The sequence below is a fragment of the Taeniopygia guttata genome, chromosome 7, assembly GCF_048771995.1.
Source record: "Taeniopygia guttata chromosome 7, bTaeGut7.mat, whole genome shotgun sequence".
Lineage (NCBI taxonomy): Eukaryota > Metazoa > Chordata > Aves > Passeriformes > Estrildidae > Taeniopygia > Taeniopygia guttata.
In genome coordinates, this window is record NC_133032.1 from 29,526,788 (window position 1) to 29,541,938 (window position 15,151).

A 15,151-nucleotide genomic window follows, 5' to 3' on the forward strand; every position below is an offset into this window, starting at 1 on the left:
CCCCTTGTCCTGCCACTACATGCTCTTGTATTCTTGGGGTGATTTCTCCTTCAGGCTTTGCTGTCTTCCAGATGGTGTTCAAACCCCTGTGACAGTGCTCAGAGACCAGCCTGAGGAGGAATGTTGTAAGGGTGCCTGAGCAAGCACCCCTCTGAGGAGGGGTGGGAGGAGGTGGGGCTGCACCTGGGACTTTTAATGGCAGAATAAATGGGAGGTGGAGGGCAGTGCTGTACAGTCAGTTCAGTGCTCCTGCTGTGCCTCTGTGCTCTTCCCCTGTGATCTACAGGAGTATATTGTCAGCACCAAATCTTGAAGAAATACGTACAAGCAGATTTTTGTTTTCTCTTTTGTTCTTTAAACTTTAGTTACCCATCGGCAGCTTTCAAGATGACAAGAATTTTGACAGCTTGCAAAGTGATGAAGACTTTGAAAGGCAGGTTGGAGTTTTGCAATGTGTCTGCTGATCACTGGAGTTTCTCAAGGACAGGTACCAGACTGTTGAACATCAAGGTAACAGTGAACTACTGTTGTTTAATAGATGAGTTTGGCATGCAGTGATAACTTGCTGGAGATAACAGGGCTTACCTAGAGACATGAACCAAAGGAAATTTGTCTGAACCCTAAGCAAGGGGGTTGCTTGGCTAAATGGTCTTATTAGCTAAGCAAACATACTTTTTGTCTAGTCTGGAATGGAAGTTATAGGGTAAATTACACCAAAAGGTGGAGGTTCAGGGTTTCAGTTAATTATTATATGGTATTTTCTTTAGAAACACCTCACCCTCCTACAGGACTGATAGCTAACAGAACAGATGTTTCAGTCCATATTCGAATGAATTGGCTGAATATTTATAATCATGCATCACTTGAGGCATATAATTAATCCTACTGAATCCATACAGAATCCATTTTCAATGTATTAGAAACTACAATGGCTCTGAGGTTAATTGGAGAGGTAGACAGCTCTTGTGAATGCATCAGTGTATCAGCTCTTGATTTACAGGAGCTGGACTACTCAGTTGATTTCCCCAGCTTTCTAGTTCTCTTTGCTACAGGAGCTGGAGTAAATGGGTGGAATGGGACTTTCTGTGGGGGTTCTGTAGCACTGCAGTGCTGTGAGTTCTGTCAGCATGCACTTTGCATTGAAAAGGCACTTTTGCACAGGTGCTGTGTTGAATGAACAGTGCAATAGAATTAGTAACTGGGGGAGTGGTGTTTCAGAGGGTGGTAGGGAAGAGCATAGAGAGACTTGGACTGCAGCTGCTGCCTTACCTGGCAGGGTAGTCTAGAGGGCTGACCAGTATCACTTCTGTCCACTGAGGACTAGGGTTTCTCTTACCTGTCCCACAGCCACTCAGTTTCTGGGAGGTCTCTGATCTCCTTGCAACAGACCAGTTACTTGGCTGGACAAAGGGGGAATGGATTCAAACTGACAGAGAATTAGCAATAAATTCTTTATTGCAAAGGTGGTGAGACACTGGAAACAGGCTGCACAGAGAAGCTGTGGCTGCCACACTCCTGAAGGTGATCAAGGCCAGGTTAGACAGGGCTCTGAGCAACCTTCCAGTGGAAGGTGTCTCTGCTCATGGCAAGGGATTGGAACACGGTGATCTTTAAGGTCCCTTCCAACCCAAACCATTCTAGGATTCTATGCAGAAGAATTCGGAATAAGGCAAGAAGTATTCCTGTTTATGCACCTTCTTTCAGCACACGAGTTCCCAGTTTCTTTGCATCAGAGTGTGGAAGCTAAGTCTAGTTTTGAGGCAAGTGACCAAGCAGTGACCTATGGTTTGGTTTGGTGTTCCAACCAGCCTTAGAGGGAATGGGTATTTTTGAGAAATTTGAGGAAAGAGTGAAATGCAATGTAAGCATGCTAGAGTTAAAGAAACATTTGGACAATACTCTCAGGAACATGAAGAGATTCTTGGGGTTGTCCTGTGCAGGGACAGGAGTTGGATGAACTTGATGAGCCTTGTGGATCCTTTTCAACTCAGGATAATCTATGATCCATGATGCTGTGTGTGGACTAATGGCAGTATTAGGTAATGGTCTCATTCTTCCATTATTGCAGGCTTAAATGAGCATTTAGTTGTCTTTAATTGTTTTTTCTTGCTGGGCTATTTTAGGAAACATAACAAAATACAATGAAAACATCTAACCTGTGCATAAGTTAAGTATTAGACAGCATGAGGGAGAGGTGGTAGTTTTAGAAAAATGCCTAAAAATGCTTCTCCCAAGTCTGTATTCTGTCCAGTTTAAACTCACCCTCTGTGGGGAAACAGCATTGTAGGTGAGTAGTGCTAGATGTGGGATCTCACAGGTCCATATTTCTCTGTTACATCCCATCCTTCCATTCTAAAGAAGTGATGGGCATCCATGAGCAAAAGAGGGGCAGAGAGCAGACCAGAGACCCCTCAGGACTCTCAGCAGGGGTGTTTAGCATCACTGGTTTCAGGTTAATCAAGCCTGTTTAAAATTCAGGAATAGGCAGAGAGACTGCTGGTTGAAGCTCTTATTGTTTAATGCTCCTCTGAGGCCAATGTAGTTAAACGGGCATGTAAAGGTACTACGAGCAATAAATAGGTGGCTTGTAACAGTACAGCTGGCTCACTGAGAAGAGGCTTGGGAGAGCTATAAAAACCACCAGGAATGAGCTAAAAATGTAGTCAGAAATGAGAGGGAGATGAGGAAAATTTTGTAGAGTGCTGGCTTCAGAAATTACTTCAGATTACTGCAAAAGGACTCTTCAAACGTGTTGTATTGCACCAAATCAATCTTACACAAATGTATTTGAAGCAGGTGGAAAGAAATGGAACAGTGACTGCAAGGAGAGTAGAGAGGTGGGTGAGGAAGCTAAAGATGAGTCACAAGGAGTGACAATGAGTCCACTCCTTGTTTTGGACATGAAGAGGAGGTAAAATGGGGCCCATTCCCATACAGATGGGGGGAACTTAGTGAACTGCTACTGTGGGGGGGAAAAGGTAATTTCCATGCTCATTTCCATGGGTCCTCAGTGACTTGTGCAGGTATCTCATCTGGCTTGGTTCACTCGTCTCCTTTGAGTTTTGTGATGGACAAAATATTTGTGGCGTTGTTGTGAACAGCCTTGACAAGAGTTCAAGCTGTAGGAACTGTGACTTTGCTACCATGGTACCTGTGTTGCTTTTCTTTGGCTCTGTCTTGGATGATAAAAGAATTAATCCAGTGCTTCTCCCCAAAAAAATATCCTAAGTGTGGATCTTCTTTGGTGTATCCCAAAACACTCACCTTGACTCATTCTTTTTTCTTGCCCTGTCTTCTTCTCTCAATGTTAGCCAGAAACAAATGTGCTAGAGCTAAATCAGATAGATAGATAGATAGATAGATAGATAGATAGATAGATAGATAGACAGATAGATAGATATTTATACACAGGGTTGGCAAAGAAAGTCATGACAGCCATGCCCAGATAGATTTCCAGCCTGTGATGGCATAGTACAAGAAGAGTAAGAATTAGTTTGATTTTTCTATCAAAGATTAAACTACTCCTTTGTTGCTGGCTATTCGGTCTTGGCAGAAACAAATGTAGCTCAGTCTTGGCACCAGCTATCTAGGAGGAATCTTGGAGCTTTTGGACTCTTTTCTGCTTCTGGTATGTCAGCTGTTCTGTAGCCAGCCACAGGTGAGCCAAGAAATGTGGCAGAGAAGTTGTGCTGTATGGAATGGTACTGTAGATCTTTTGAGATTTTGCAAATCTTTATCATCCACTTTTTAGATGGGGAGGGCTGCTACAGCAGGGAACTAACTGGAATTCCATCTGCTTTCTTACTTTTCTTACTGAGTTTCAGTTTGTTTTTCTTTTAACTTCTTAAGTGCTTTCTTTGCTGGATGTGTGAAGTGCTTAGTGAAGTGGGACCTGAACTAGTTGACTGTCAAGCTGCTTTGACAAAATACACAAAATCTATCAATGTGACAATCAGCATGACCCTTTCTGTTTGCCATCTTCATCCTCAAAGCCCTTGAAGAGTACTGCAGCCTCTCTAGAGCACAAGGCCCTCTGCTAAAGGTGAAGCTACTAATGTGTAGGAAGAAGAAATCAGCTTGCAAATAGCATATCTTACATTGGGGGTGTGTGGCAGAAACAATTTAGTTGAGATTACAACAGAAATTTATCTGAGGCTGTGGGGATGCTTTTGAGAAGGGTGAAAACAAAAGGACCTTATGGAAGCTTTTGGGGGTAGTGTATTCCTTGCTTATTCTTTTTTTGAAAGTATTTCTCCCAGTTGATCCCTGATTGAGCCAACAGGCTTTCTCTGTAGCCTGTAAATCATTTTCACCTTAAAAACAAAACTGAAAAAACAAGGTAGGCTGGCAGCTTAGGGATATGGTAACACCTCCACTGGAAATGTAAACAAGAATAATTGCTTTGAGAATGCTCAATGAACCAACCACTTAATTAAGAATAATAAATCAAGGAAGGGAGGGAAACATTTGAACATCTATCCCCTGCTACAGCTGAACTTGCAGGTAGGTTATGTGTTGCTCAGGGGCATTTTTCTGCATTACTTGAATACTGTGTAGGGGCTCTACTAGTATAATAAGGGCTTCTGTTCAACAGAAATGATTTCTGTGCTGTCTGGTTTAGAAGAGAGGTGGGCAGTGGTGGGAGGAAGGCCATGCAGATCCCTGCCAAGTACTATAGTGAGGGTGAGGTTCTGAAGCTCACAGTGATTGCTCCGGGGTTTGGCCTTCAGCACTTGGATGAATCTTAATTTTCCTGGTCATTCCACCTTTGTGGACTTTGTTTCCTGAAGGATTCTGCCAGGGTTGGTGGCAGGACCACAATTCAGGCAACTGCCCCAAGGTGTGCCCAGTGGTGGGACCTACTTGAAGTGGAATTGCTGCTTGTGTGGACTCCAAACTGTGCCCTGCTGGGGAAGGCATCCAGCCTTTAACACTAAGGTTGGCAGAAACTATATCCAGCAGTCAGTGTTCCATATGGGCAGAGTAGGTTGGGCTTTCACCAGGCTTTCCAAAGAGCAGAGGTCCTGTCCAAAGCCTCGCTGGAGGCACCCACACCCTCCTCTGTGCTGTGCTTTGAGTGTCTGGCAGTTCTCTGCAGTGAGAGGCACAGGGAGATCTAAACCTAGGGGATTTAGCCACAAAAATTCTGTTTATAACTGGGGAGGGAGGAGATTTGGGTGTTGCTGGCTAAACTGTCCAATGGTGTGGGAAGGTTCCAGAAGTTATGGCTAAATCTTTGGAGAATGACTGGGTGTTTGACATTAATGGGGAAAAAATGGCAAGGCTAAAAGCATCCCAGATGCACAGAATTCAATTACTTGGCAGTGCAGTTTGATTTTTAGTGCATTTTGCAGTACATTAGTAATTGATCTGTGTGGTATTTGTAACTGCAGAGGGGCTCTAAATGAATGTTTGTCATGATTGTTACAAAATGTTCAATACTGAGAATGAAATTTCTCCTTGCTGTGATTGTTCATCTGATTTACAGCTAATGGAAAATAGCTCTCCAGCTCCTTTCTGCAGCAAATTGATCTTGATTTTTCTTTTCAAAATCCCAGTAAGAGGAATAGTTCTGTAAAAGAAACTAATATGAAGCTAAATCATGGTGAGAGCTGCTTCCTGTGGACGTGCTTGGCACGTTTCCTGTGGCACAGACCACTTGGATTTTGCACTGGTGGTCACTCTGGCTGTGCCTAGGAGACAGCTGTGCTTCTGCCTTCCAGAAGTGGAGGTTTATCAGGGTCCTGAAAGTTCATATTCCAAATTCTTTTAAGCCAGGAATTCATTGGCAAATTTATTTGCAGCTTTGCTTACTCTTTCTCTTCCTCTGCATGTCACAAGTGATCTTGCTGTTTGAGGGAATCTCCCAAATCAGTCTGTCATTTCTGCTGTGCATGTAGTCATTATTTATTTGTTAGAAGGTGGAGTTCTCTAGTGGTTTCCCATCCAGTGCCTGGACAGGGTAAGAAAGGTTTAGTTTCCAAGTGGGGCCCAAAAGGGTGGTACATTTAATCTGATATGTACGAAGACCCTGTTGTGACAATGAATCTTGTAAGGACTTCTGTGAAACTCCCTCTGTCCCACTTGCCTTGGCTGTAAAATAGTGATGAAGCCTGGGAGGGATCCCTCAGTTACTGTGGGACTCAGTTCTGCTGAACCCTTTCTGGAAGAGGTATGGTTTCCTCTAGGCTGCTTCATAGCTTCTTCTTCTGGGACAATTTATGCCTATGCCTGAGGTAACTGAGTCCATGAGCATCCATCTGATCCATGCATTCCTCTGGTCTAGTGTCCTACAGCAGAATAGGCTGCTATTTTGAACTTTGCTGTCTGACACCAGTTCAACTAAGCACACACCTATTTTTAGTGGCATTGCTGTACGGTTGCACCAGAAGTTAAGCACCTATCAAAGGTCAGAGCTGGATGAGAGCCAGCAGAGCCGGCAGCAGGCCTTGAGCAAGCATTGAGGAGGCAATTGATCCTTTCCCTAGAGGGTTATGATGTTGGGAAATTGCAAGATGTCATACGTGGAAAAAATGAGCTAAGGCATAGGAAGGGGTGATCCCACAGTAATAGCAGCACATGCTCTGCTTGCAGTGAGGTTTGCCAGCTCATTAGGATAACAATATTTCCTAAGTGTTAGAAAGAAAAAAGGCATCAGACTAGTGAAAGAGGTAATGTCTTGGCATCTGGGAGTGGGAGAAGGGCAGGAATGCTTACAGTGCTAGGCATGAAAGGCAGGCATCCTAGGTGTTAGCTGTATACATCAAGCCTTTCCTCCTGTGTCTGAGTCTCTTCATGTGCCTTTCCCTAGGTGCAGACAGCGAACTTGGTGCTGGAAGATGGGATGAAGATGAAAGGCTATTCTTTTGGCCATCCATCCTCCACAGCAGGGGAAGTTGTGTTCAACACGGGGCTCTCTGGGTAAGGCAACAGCAAATGACATATGAGCATCCATACTTCTCTGGAAGCTTGTTGAAGTGTGAAAGCTGCTTTTTCCAAGCTCGTAGGTTCCTGATCCAAGCAAGTGGTTTTCTATATAAGGCTACATTGTGGTCCAGAGGTACAGAGAGGGAGAGAATTAATGAAGATGTCTCAGGCAGACCTCTTGTGCCCAAAGCATTTGTGGTGATAAGCCCCTTTAAAGGCTGAGCTAATGATAATAATGAGATACATAGGGTTCTGATCACTTCCTACTGAATTGCTGGGTCAGAGCAGAGAAGCTGTCTGTTCTCCCTCCAGTGCCCAGATCAATATAGAGGTTTGAAGCATCTGCAGCCTTCTTGGTAATGGAACTTGGCTTCTGAGTGCAAAATTTTTAAACCCCAGGTTGGTCACTTTTATGACCCATCTTTTATGTAATTTGTTGGCTCATACCACAGGTAAGCAAGCTTTTGCATTCTGTGCCTTTCCAGCTAAAGGGCAGGATCAGATTCATGCCTAACCTAGTATGATTTTCTGTCTTCTTGAGTGGTAGAAACCTATGGCTCACTTAGGTTGGCAGCAGATGCTGCCAGTGCTTGAACAGAGGAATGGGGCTTTTGGTAAGGACAGGGACATATGCTTGGGAATATCTCTCAGATTTCTGAAGTTGTAGATGCTTGAGCTTCTTCTGCAGTCATTCATTGCTGTCTTTGCTCATCTGCTTTGTGTTCTCCCAATTTATGCTCTCCTTTGGAGATCTCAGTACTCACAGGTAGAGTATTAAAATGATACCATTAGTGAGAATGTTAAATTGCTGCAGAGGGGAATCAGTTTGCAGAGTTTTGCATTAAGAGACAATTATTTAAGCATTTTGACAGCACTAATTACTGGCTGTGTTAATATACCTGCCAACAAGCCACTGTTTAATATAGATCAGAATGATGGAGGGCACCAGAGTTCTCTTCTCATTGATAGATTATGGGCCATAAATCTTGGCACATCACAAAAGTCAAGGAGGACCTGAAGGATTAATTTCCTCTCCACATGTTACTGTGGCAGTAGAAGTTGTGTTTGTTCATTTTCTAATCATTTGGAGAGGATGCTGTGACAGAGCTCTCTTCTGTGCTGGGGAGCATATGGGCATGGAGAAAACAATCAAAATGTAAGGTAGGATCTTCAGAGCCCCCTATATAGAATATGACTTTGATTGATTCAGAGAAATAGAAGATAAGATTTTGCAGCATTTTTGCAGAACATAAAGGTGACAGATTCCCTTACCAGTCCAGGGATTGCTGTCCATTGAAAGGAACCCTGTAGCTGTACCTCCTGCTCCTGCTCAGAGATCAAGATCTGTGAATCCAGAGGAACCCAGCTGTCCCTTCTCCCTGACACAGGAAGAGCTGTGCCAGGGTAAAGGAGGTGCTGCTGGGGCACACAGCAGTTTGTCACGATAGGGAGCAAGAGGTGAGTGCAGGGGTGCTGATAAGCCTCAGAGCTGCGTTCTGTGAAGTGGGTGTTTCTGGGTGCTGAGTGGGGTCAGCATGGGCTCTGTCCTGGGGTGGTTAATAGGCTGCTCTGCAGTGTGTGTCCTCGTCTGGACTCCCACATTCTGATTCATGCTATAGAAATGGGAGGCAAAGCACTCTATGTGCATGCAGCTGTCAGGCTTGAGGCAGCTGAAGCTTGCTGAAATGTTGACACATTACTCTGGAATAGGAGGCCAGGAACATTCTTTTGTGGGTGAAATGTTGCATTTTTGATAGAAAAGCATGAGAATGAACTTCTCAGAAGTATTTGCTGAAAAAAATAAGCCTACGATTGCAGCCATATGTTTGGCATAGGAACAAAAGGATGAGATTTCCAATTAAGAAAGAAGAGTTACAACCCATAAAATGTCCCATGTTTGAAGAGGCTCCATAAAGGTGTTTATCTCTAATAAATGTGTGTTTCCCATGATATTCTAGTGAGAGAACAGGTTGACAGGAGTTTACTGAAATCAGGCAGACCTTTGGGCAGGCACAGCAAGGATTAGACCTTGCAGCACGTTTGGAGCTGGTGTTTCCATCTGCTCCTCTGTGCTCCACATGGCATTCCTCCTGGGCATTGTCTGAGCTCTGCCTGCACACCCCACCCAGACCCAATGGCTCTCTGTCCTTGTTTGCTGATCACAAATGACATGCAAAGGTTAACGACATCAGCCTTGTCAGCAACAAGTAGTCTTTTGGAGGCATAACCCATTAGCTCAGAACGATGCCCAGCATGCACGTGCCATGTGCCTGGTACCCACTGCAGTTTTGGGATCACACTGCACTTTATGTAGTTGGTTACCTGCTGCTGCAAATGTAGATTTGAACATCAGGACAAGCTTACCTGAAAATGTTTCCTGGCCATTGTTTATTCGACCTGTCATTTCTCAGAGCTGGCTGGTGTGCTCATTGTCTGTATCTGCCGGCAGCCAGTCCTGCTTCTGTGAAGAGTTTCCCAATGTTTGACAATTAATCTTCTGGCAGTAAGTCTGGTGTTCCGTAAAAATGTCTCTTGTGACTTGCTGATATCTGGTAGATGGCTGGAGTTGCCAATTATGTATTGTTCAAACAATAATGACAATAATTTATTATATTTTGTATAGGGCAAATTCATCCTGAAGTGTCTTCATGCATTTGGCTCAATATTTGTGGGGATAACTTCCTCTGTTGCTAAATTGCAGCTGTTTTTGTGTTGAAAGACAGTAATTGTTTAAGGGATATTTGCAACAATATACTCCAGAATAAGGGAGAAAGTGGGGGACTGTCTGTTAATTTGGAGCTGAAGAATAGGAGCATATAGACCACATTTACCCTGTGCCCCTATATGTGGTTGAAAGTGGGGCTGGACCTACTAGGTAATACTTTGTGAAATCCTAGATCTGGTCCTCTGCTGCAGAAGAACATCCCAGTGTGCTTTAGATCTGTCCTTGCTGAGAAGGGCATTCAGGCAGGTGCTTGACAAACTGCCAGGCTTCTGCCTGGGCTAATGACAGGATGTGCTCTGGGGCCTTGTGACCAGGGGTGGAATGCTGAATCCCAAAGCATTGTCTTCAACCCACCTTCTTCAGGGATGCACAAACCAGCTTCCAAGCACTTGGGAGTCTTGTCAGGTGAAATGAATGGTGCCCTGTGGGTGGGAAAGTGGAGATTGCCTAGGAGAGATGCCAGCCTTCTGCTGGGAGAAACTACAGGAAAGGGGCCATGGCAGGGTTTGTTGACAGAGCAGGTGGCAGAGAAGGACCCAGAACAGTGATGAGGAATCCCAAGAACTTGTCTGTGTTGTCCCCCACAAAAAGAGCAGTTACAGCCCTGAGCATCCCGAGACAAGCTCCAGAGTGTGGCAGGGGCAAAGCCTGGGCAAACAGCTCTGCTGTCTGCTGGCTTTTCATTTGGGGCCTTCTGCTGCCCCTGAGAGGGGAAAGCTCTTAGAGCACGTGGAGGGCAGGGCACAGCAAGGGCACAGCACTGCCCAGGGAGAGGCCAGGCCAAGCTGTTATCACAGGGTGCAGTGATACTCTGTGCAGGGCTGACATCTCCCTGCCCTCCCTGTACTTGTTTCTCATGTTAAATCAAAGGACACTGAGTTTGTTGATAGCTTCTGTGCTTCTCTTAAATGAGACATGAGAAGCCAAAGTCTTTCCTTGTTCTCCATGTGAAACATTTAATCACAAATGGCTAAGTCAGGGCATCTTCACAGATGTGTTTGCTTTTATTCTGAGACTATCTTCACATGAATACCATTTCTGTCATTTTGTCATGTGGGAATTCAGACCTGCCTGTTTTCACTGGTTCTTTTGTTTTCCTTTTGGCTCCAGACCAATGTATTTTTCTTCTACCGTTTCCTCACCTAGATACACTGAAGCTTTGACAGATCCCAGCTACAAAGGACAGATTCTTACCCTGGCTAACCCCATGGTTGGGAATGGTGGAGTGCCTGACACGGCTGCTTTGGATGAAATGGGCCTCAGGAGATTTCTGGAGTCTGATGGGATCAAGGTAATAGTGGGAGAAGCAGTGCTGATCAAAGGGTTATGCCCAGCAGCTAATGGGCTCTGAGTGTGTAAGAGTTAACTGGCTCCCTCCTAGAAGGAATCAGTGATATTCAACCTTTCTTTTTCTCCTTCTGGATATTGTCCTGTGGAGGAATGGTAGCAAAAAATACTCCATCTTGATTTCTGTACTAAGGCATGTGCCTTCTGGAAGTATCTATTCTGAGGTGAAATAACTGTTTTATACACTAACTCCATTGACAAATGGAGCTGACTTTTGAAATGAAAGGTTACTTAAAAGTGAAAAGTTTTCTTATTTAAAAAAAAAAAATTGTCTTGTTTTAAATTTCCATTTCTTTCTTTTGACGAGAAGTGTTTTGTCAGCTCAGTGTGATTTGCAGCATTGGTTACCAAGCCACATTCTTCTATGGATTTCCTGGTCAAAATGCCCAGGTACAGTCATGAGCTAGCCTGAAGTCTGTCCATGATATGGTTTATGGTGAATGAATAGTGCAAATTGAAGGTATGGGATAAGTACAAAGGTGATCCTACAGTGCAAAATGATGTTTCTTCTCTCTACAGGTTTCAGGTTTACTGGTGCTAGATTACAGCAATGAGTACAGCCACTGGCAGGCTACTAGGAGCCTGGGAGAGTGGTTGCAAGAAGAACAGGTGAGCAGTCTAGATGTAACAGCACGGTGAGAACTGACCTGGGTGGAAAGATGAGCTCTTTATTTTGTGCTTTTTAGAGCAGAAACTAGATTTGAACATCTCAGCTATTTATGAATGGGAATAAAGAGGAGAAGTGAAGAGCTGCAGTGAGGCAGCCATGGCAAGACTGCTGCTGAGAGCCTGAGCTCCTAACACAAGGCCAGGCTGGATGGGGCTGTCAGCAGCCTGGTCTAGTGGAAGGTGTCCCTGTCCATGGCAGGGGTTTGGAATGAGATGAGCTTTAAGGTGTCTGCCAAACCAAACTGTTCTATGATTCTGTGACATGTCCTCAAAAAGTGATCTGGCTGCTGCCTTCTTCCCATTTTTTTTAGCTGCTTGTTCTCTAACTTATCCTTGGGTTTTCTTCAGGTGCCTGCACTGTACGGGATTGATACCAGAATGTTGTCCAAATTAATTCGTGATAAGGTATGATCTGCTTCCCTTGATCCAGTTGCATTAACCTTGCTAATGCTGAGCCATTTCCAAACCTGGAGTACCACTGTACTGCTGGGCTGCCTTGACTTCAGATGCTGCTCAGATCCATGTGCTCTTCCAAAGGCTTCTGGTCCCAAGGAGCCCCTTCTTCCTGGCTCTGCTCTGGGTTTCCTGTCCTGCACAAGTGAGCCAGCACAACCTGATGTAAATGAAAGGCTCAAGTAGTGTCAGAACAACAGGTGATAGTATCAAACACATCTTAACTCAGAAACAGTCAAAGAGAGCAACAAATCTGTGAGATACTGTGGATATTCGTTCACAGACAGTGGCACCTTTGGTCAGTGGAAATTGTCCTGCTCCTCTGCGACAGAGGACTGCCTACAGTCATCCAAGATGTACTCCTAACCTGGTTTTCTTTGGCTGAAGCCTGCTATTATTTTCAGTAGTCATTACTTTTCTCTATTTTCTCAAGAGCTGACAATTGAAGGTCGTGAGTTAGGATTATGTTATGGAGTGAAGGTTAATGTGAAGGTACACTTCACACTGGCTGAAATGGTGATCAAAGCCAGTCTGAATGTAAATTTGCCTTGGAGGCTCTTATTTTCTAATGGATTATTTGAAGCCGCTCTTTAGGTGATCAGTTTTCAGTCCGCAGCCCAGCCCTATGCCCCCTTTCATTCCACAGAACAAAACACGAATGGCTCAGCTTGAATGGAGGAATATTTATAGAAATGAATTCTTGTAGGAAGATTTGGCATTGTCCTGCTCTTACAGATAGCATACAAGTACAATTTAATAGAACAGAAAATGGCAGTATAGTTTCTGCTTTAAGACATAATAGATCACCATTCCTTTTTTCAGTGTTTGTCCTGTAACTTAGCAGTGTATGGTGGTGCATCCCATTATACCATGACTTGAGTGGCATTGCTGTATGGTTCTTAAAGTGCATAATGTCACCTCTTTACCCAGTTTTCTCAGGTTTAAAAAAATCTACTTAGTACTTCACTCCCTGTCTCTATAAAAACTGGGGATGAGAACAGGGCCTCCTTATGATAAATGCAGAAATAAGCAATGCCTGGTTAAACTGAACTGAAAGTAAATGCAGGGCACCATTTAGCTGAGAACAAGGAGCTTTGTCATCAGCATTTATGGAACTCACTGCATGGTGGCACTCAGAACCATGGCTCTCAAGCACCACTCAGGACCCTCATTTCCAAGAACAGGACTTGTTGAAGATTATTATTTTCTTCTGCTTCATGTAAACCAGCTTGGAGCAGCTTTTGGTGTAAGAAAGAAGACATATAATATCAGCCACTGTTAGGGGCAAAACTCTGTCCTTAAAGCTTGTCCGTATTAGTGTGCATGGCAGTGCAAGATATTGGCTATTGCTTGCCCTGGAGAAATGGCAAGGATGCTTCAGGTATGGCAAGCCAGGGAAGTATCTCAAAGAAGAATCACTAAATCCGAGGAGCAATCCCAGTGTGAATACTGGTGTAATATCCAGAGAGCAAGCTGAGTTTATTATGTTTGATCATGAAAGTGGGATGTGATAAATTTACCACAAAACATTGATTCCTCTGTTTTACTTTCCCCTTCCATCCTTGAAAAGTTCTGTAATGCACACCCTGTTCCCATGCTGAGAAGAGAGGTTAACCCTAGATGAATCCCACTTACTTCAGGAGTGGGGCAAAGCCAAAGCAGGGGTTTTTTCCACTGAGAACTTCAGTGAGAAGAAGGATATGCTGCTGGCAGAACAAGAGTGTCCTAGCTTCTGCCAAGGGGTAACAGCAACATAGAGTAGGGCTTGCTAGAGGTGACTTTTATTTTTAACAGCTAATTCAAAAAACAGCTGGGCTGACCTGCCTCCTGCATAGCTTTGCCTTACACCAGTTCTGCTGCCTTGTAGCTATCTACCTGAGGCAGCTGAAAACCACACAGTGGGTTTCCAAAACAAAAAAGAATCTTCAAACTGCTTTGTGGATTACTCCCAGATCTACATGACAGTTATGTGGGGATCTGAATTCTGATCTTCTTGGAAGACAACTCAATTTCATGTCACAACACAGCTTGCCAGACTGCCTATTAACAAATATTACTGCTGCTAATGTCTTTCCCCTGAAGGAAGGGGTTTAAACAGATTTTTTTTATACTGAGGAAGGCTCATAAACTTCTGAAAATGCTAAAAATGGTTATAAGCTGCCAAAAAAATCCATATTTAAACATCTGTTCTGGTTGCTGAGCCTGTCAACACCTCGTCCCAGTGTTCACAGCTTCTTCTTTGCTCATGCTTTGTGGTTTTTTTTTTCTGGTGCATTTCCACAGGGTACAGTACTTGGGAAGATTGAGTTTGAAGGTCAACCTGTGGAGTTTGTAGACCCAAATAAGCAAAACTTGATTGCAGAAGTTTCAACAAAGGTGAGAAGTTCTTCCACAGTATTAGGGCTGTACATTTGAGATAGTAACTTCTCCTCATTTGCTCTGGGGATCAACCAGTTTTTCTAAACAAACAATTTGGAGATTTTTTTAAAAACCATACACTTTTCTAGACCTTTGATGGACTGTTTTCTCAATATCCTTGTGGCTCCTTAGGTGCAGTGTTAGAGATAAAAAATGGTTTGTGTTGAGCTAAATGTGGTCTGAACCACACTCTGATCAGAGGATTGTGTGTTATAAAGACAGAGAAATATTTGGGATACAGTTAGACCTGGTATATGGTGGATTTTTTCAAACAAATAAAAAAATTAATAAAAAGTATGGTTGCTTTCCTTAAAAAAAATTTAGGAAACATCACAATACAATTTGATAATCTGTGTTCAGGCCTAATTTTGTTGGGGTGATTCCAGAAGAGATTTCTAGATGTCAAAACCGGACCACATTAGGAATCCCCTGCACCTAATATTACGGGAATTAGCTGCTGTACCCATAGATCTGAATAGATTGCAGTGAAGTTTTTACTTCGTTAGCTGGGCATGCAAACTGTGTTCAACTACAAGCTGAGAAGAACACTAGAAATCATGGGAATGTGTGGGCACTCAGTTTGTGGGGATTGGGATGGGGCCGGGCTGTGGC

At 43.8% G+C, this 15,151-nt stretch overlaps 1 protein-coding gene across 1 annotated transcript in view; it reads left to right on the forward strand.

Moving 5' to 3' along the window:
- The first annotated feature begins 369 nt into the window (after positions 1-369).
- CPS1 (carbamoyl-phosphate synthase 1) overlaps positions 370-15,151 on the forward strand; it is a 92,388-nt gene continuing 77,606 nt past the window's right edge. Inside the window, exons 1-6 of the mRNA XM_002193020.5 lie at positions 370-510; positions 6,812-6,921; positions 10,799-10,943; positions 11,519-11,608; positions 12,017-12,073; positions 14,405-14,497. Coding sequence (XP_002193056.4) covers positions 388-510; positions 6,812-6,921; positions 10,799-10,943; positions 11,519-11,608; positions 12,017-12,073; positions 14,405-14,497 — 618 coding nt within the window. The 5' untranslated portion in view covers positions 370-387. The remainder of the gene's footprint in view (positions 511-6,811; positions 6,922-10,798; positions 10,944-11,518; positions 11,609-12,016; positions 12,074-14,404; positions 14,498-15,151) is intronic.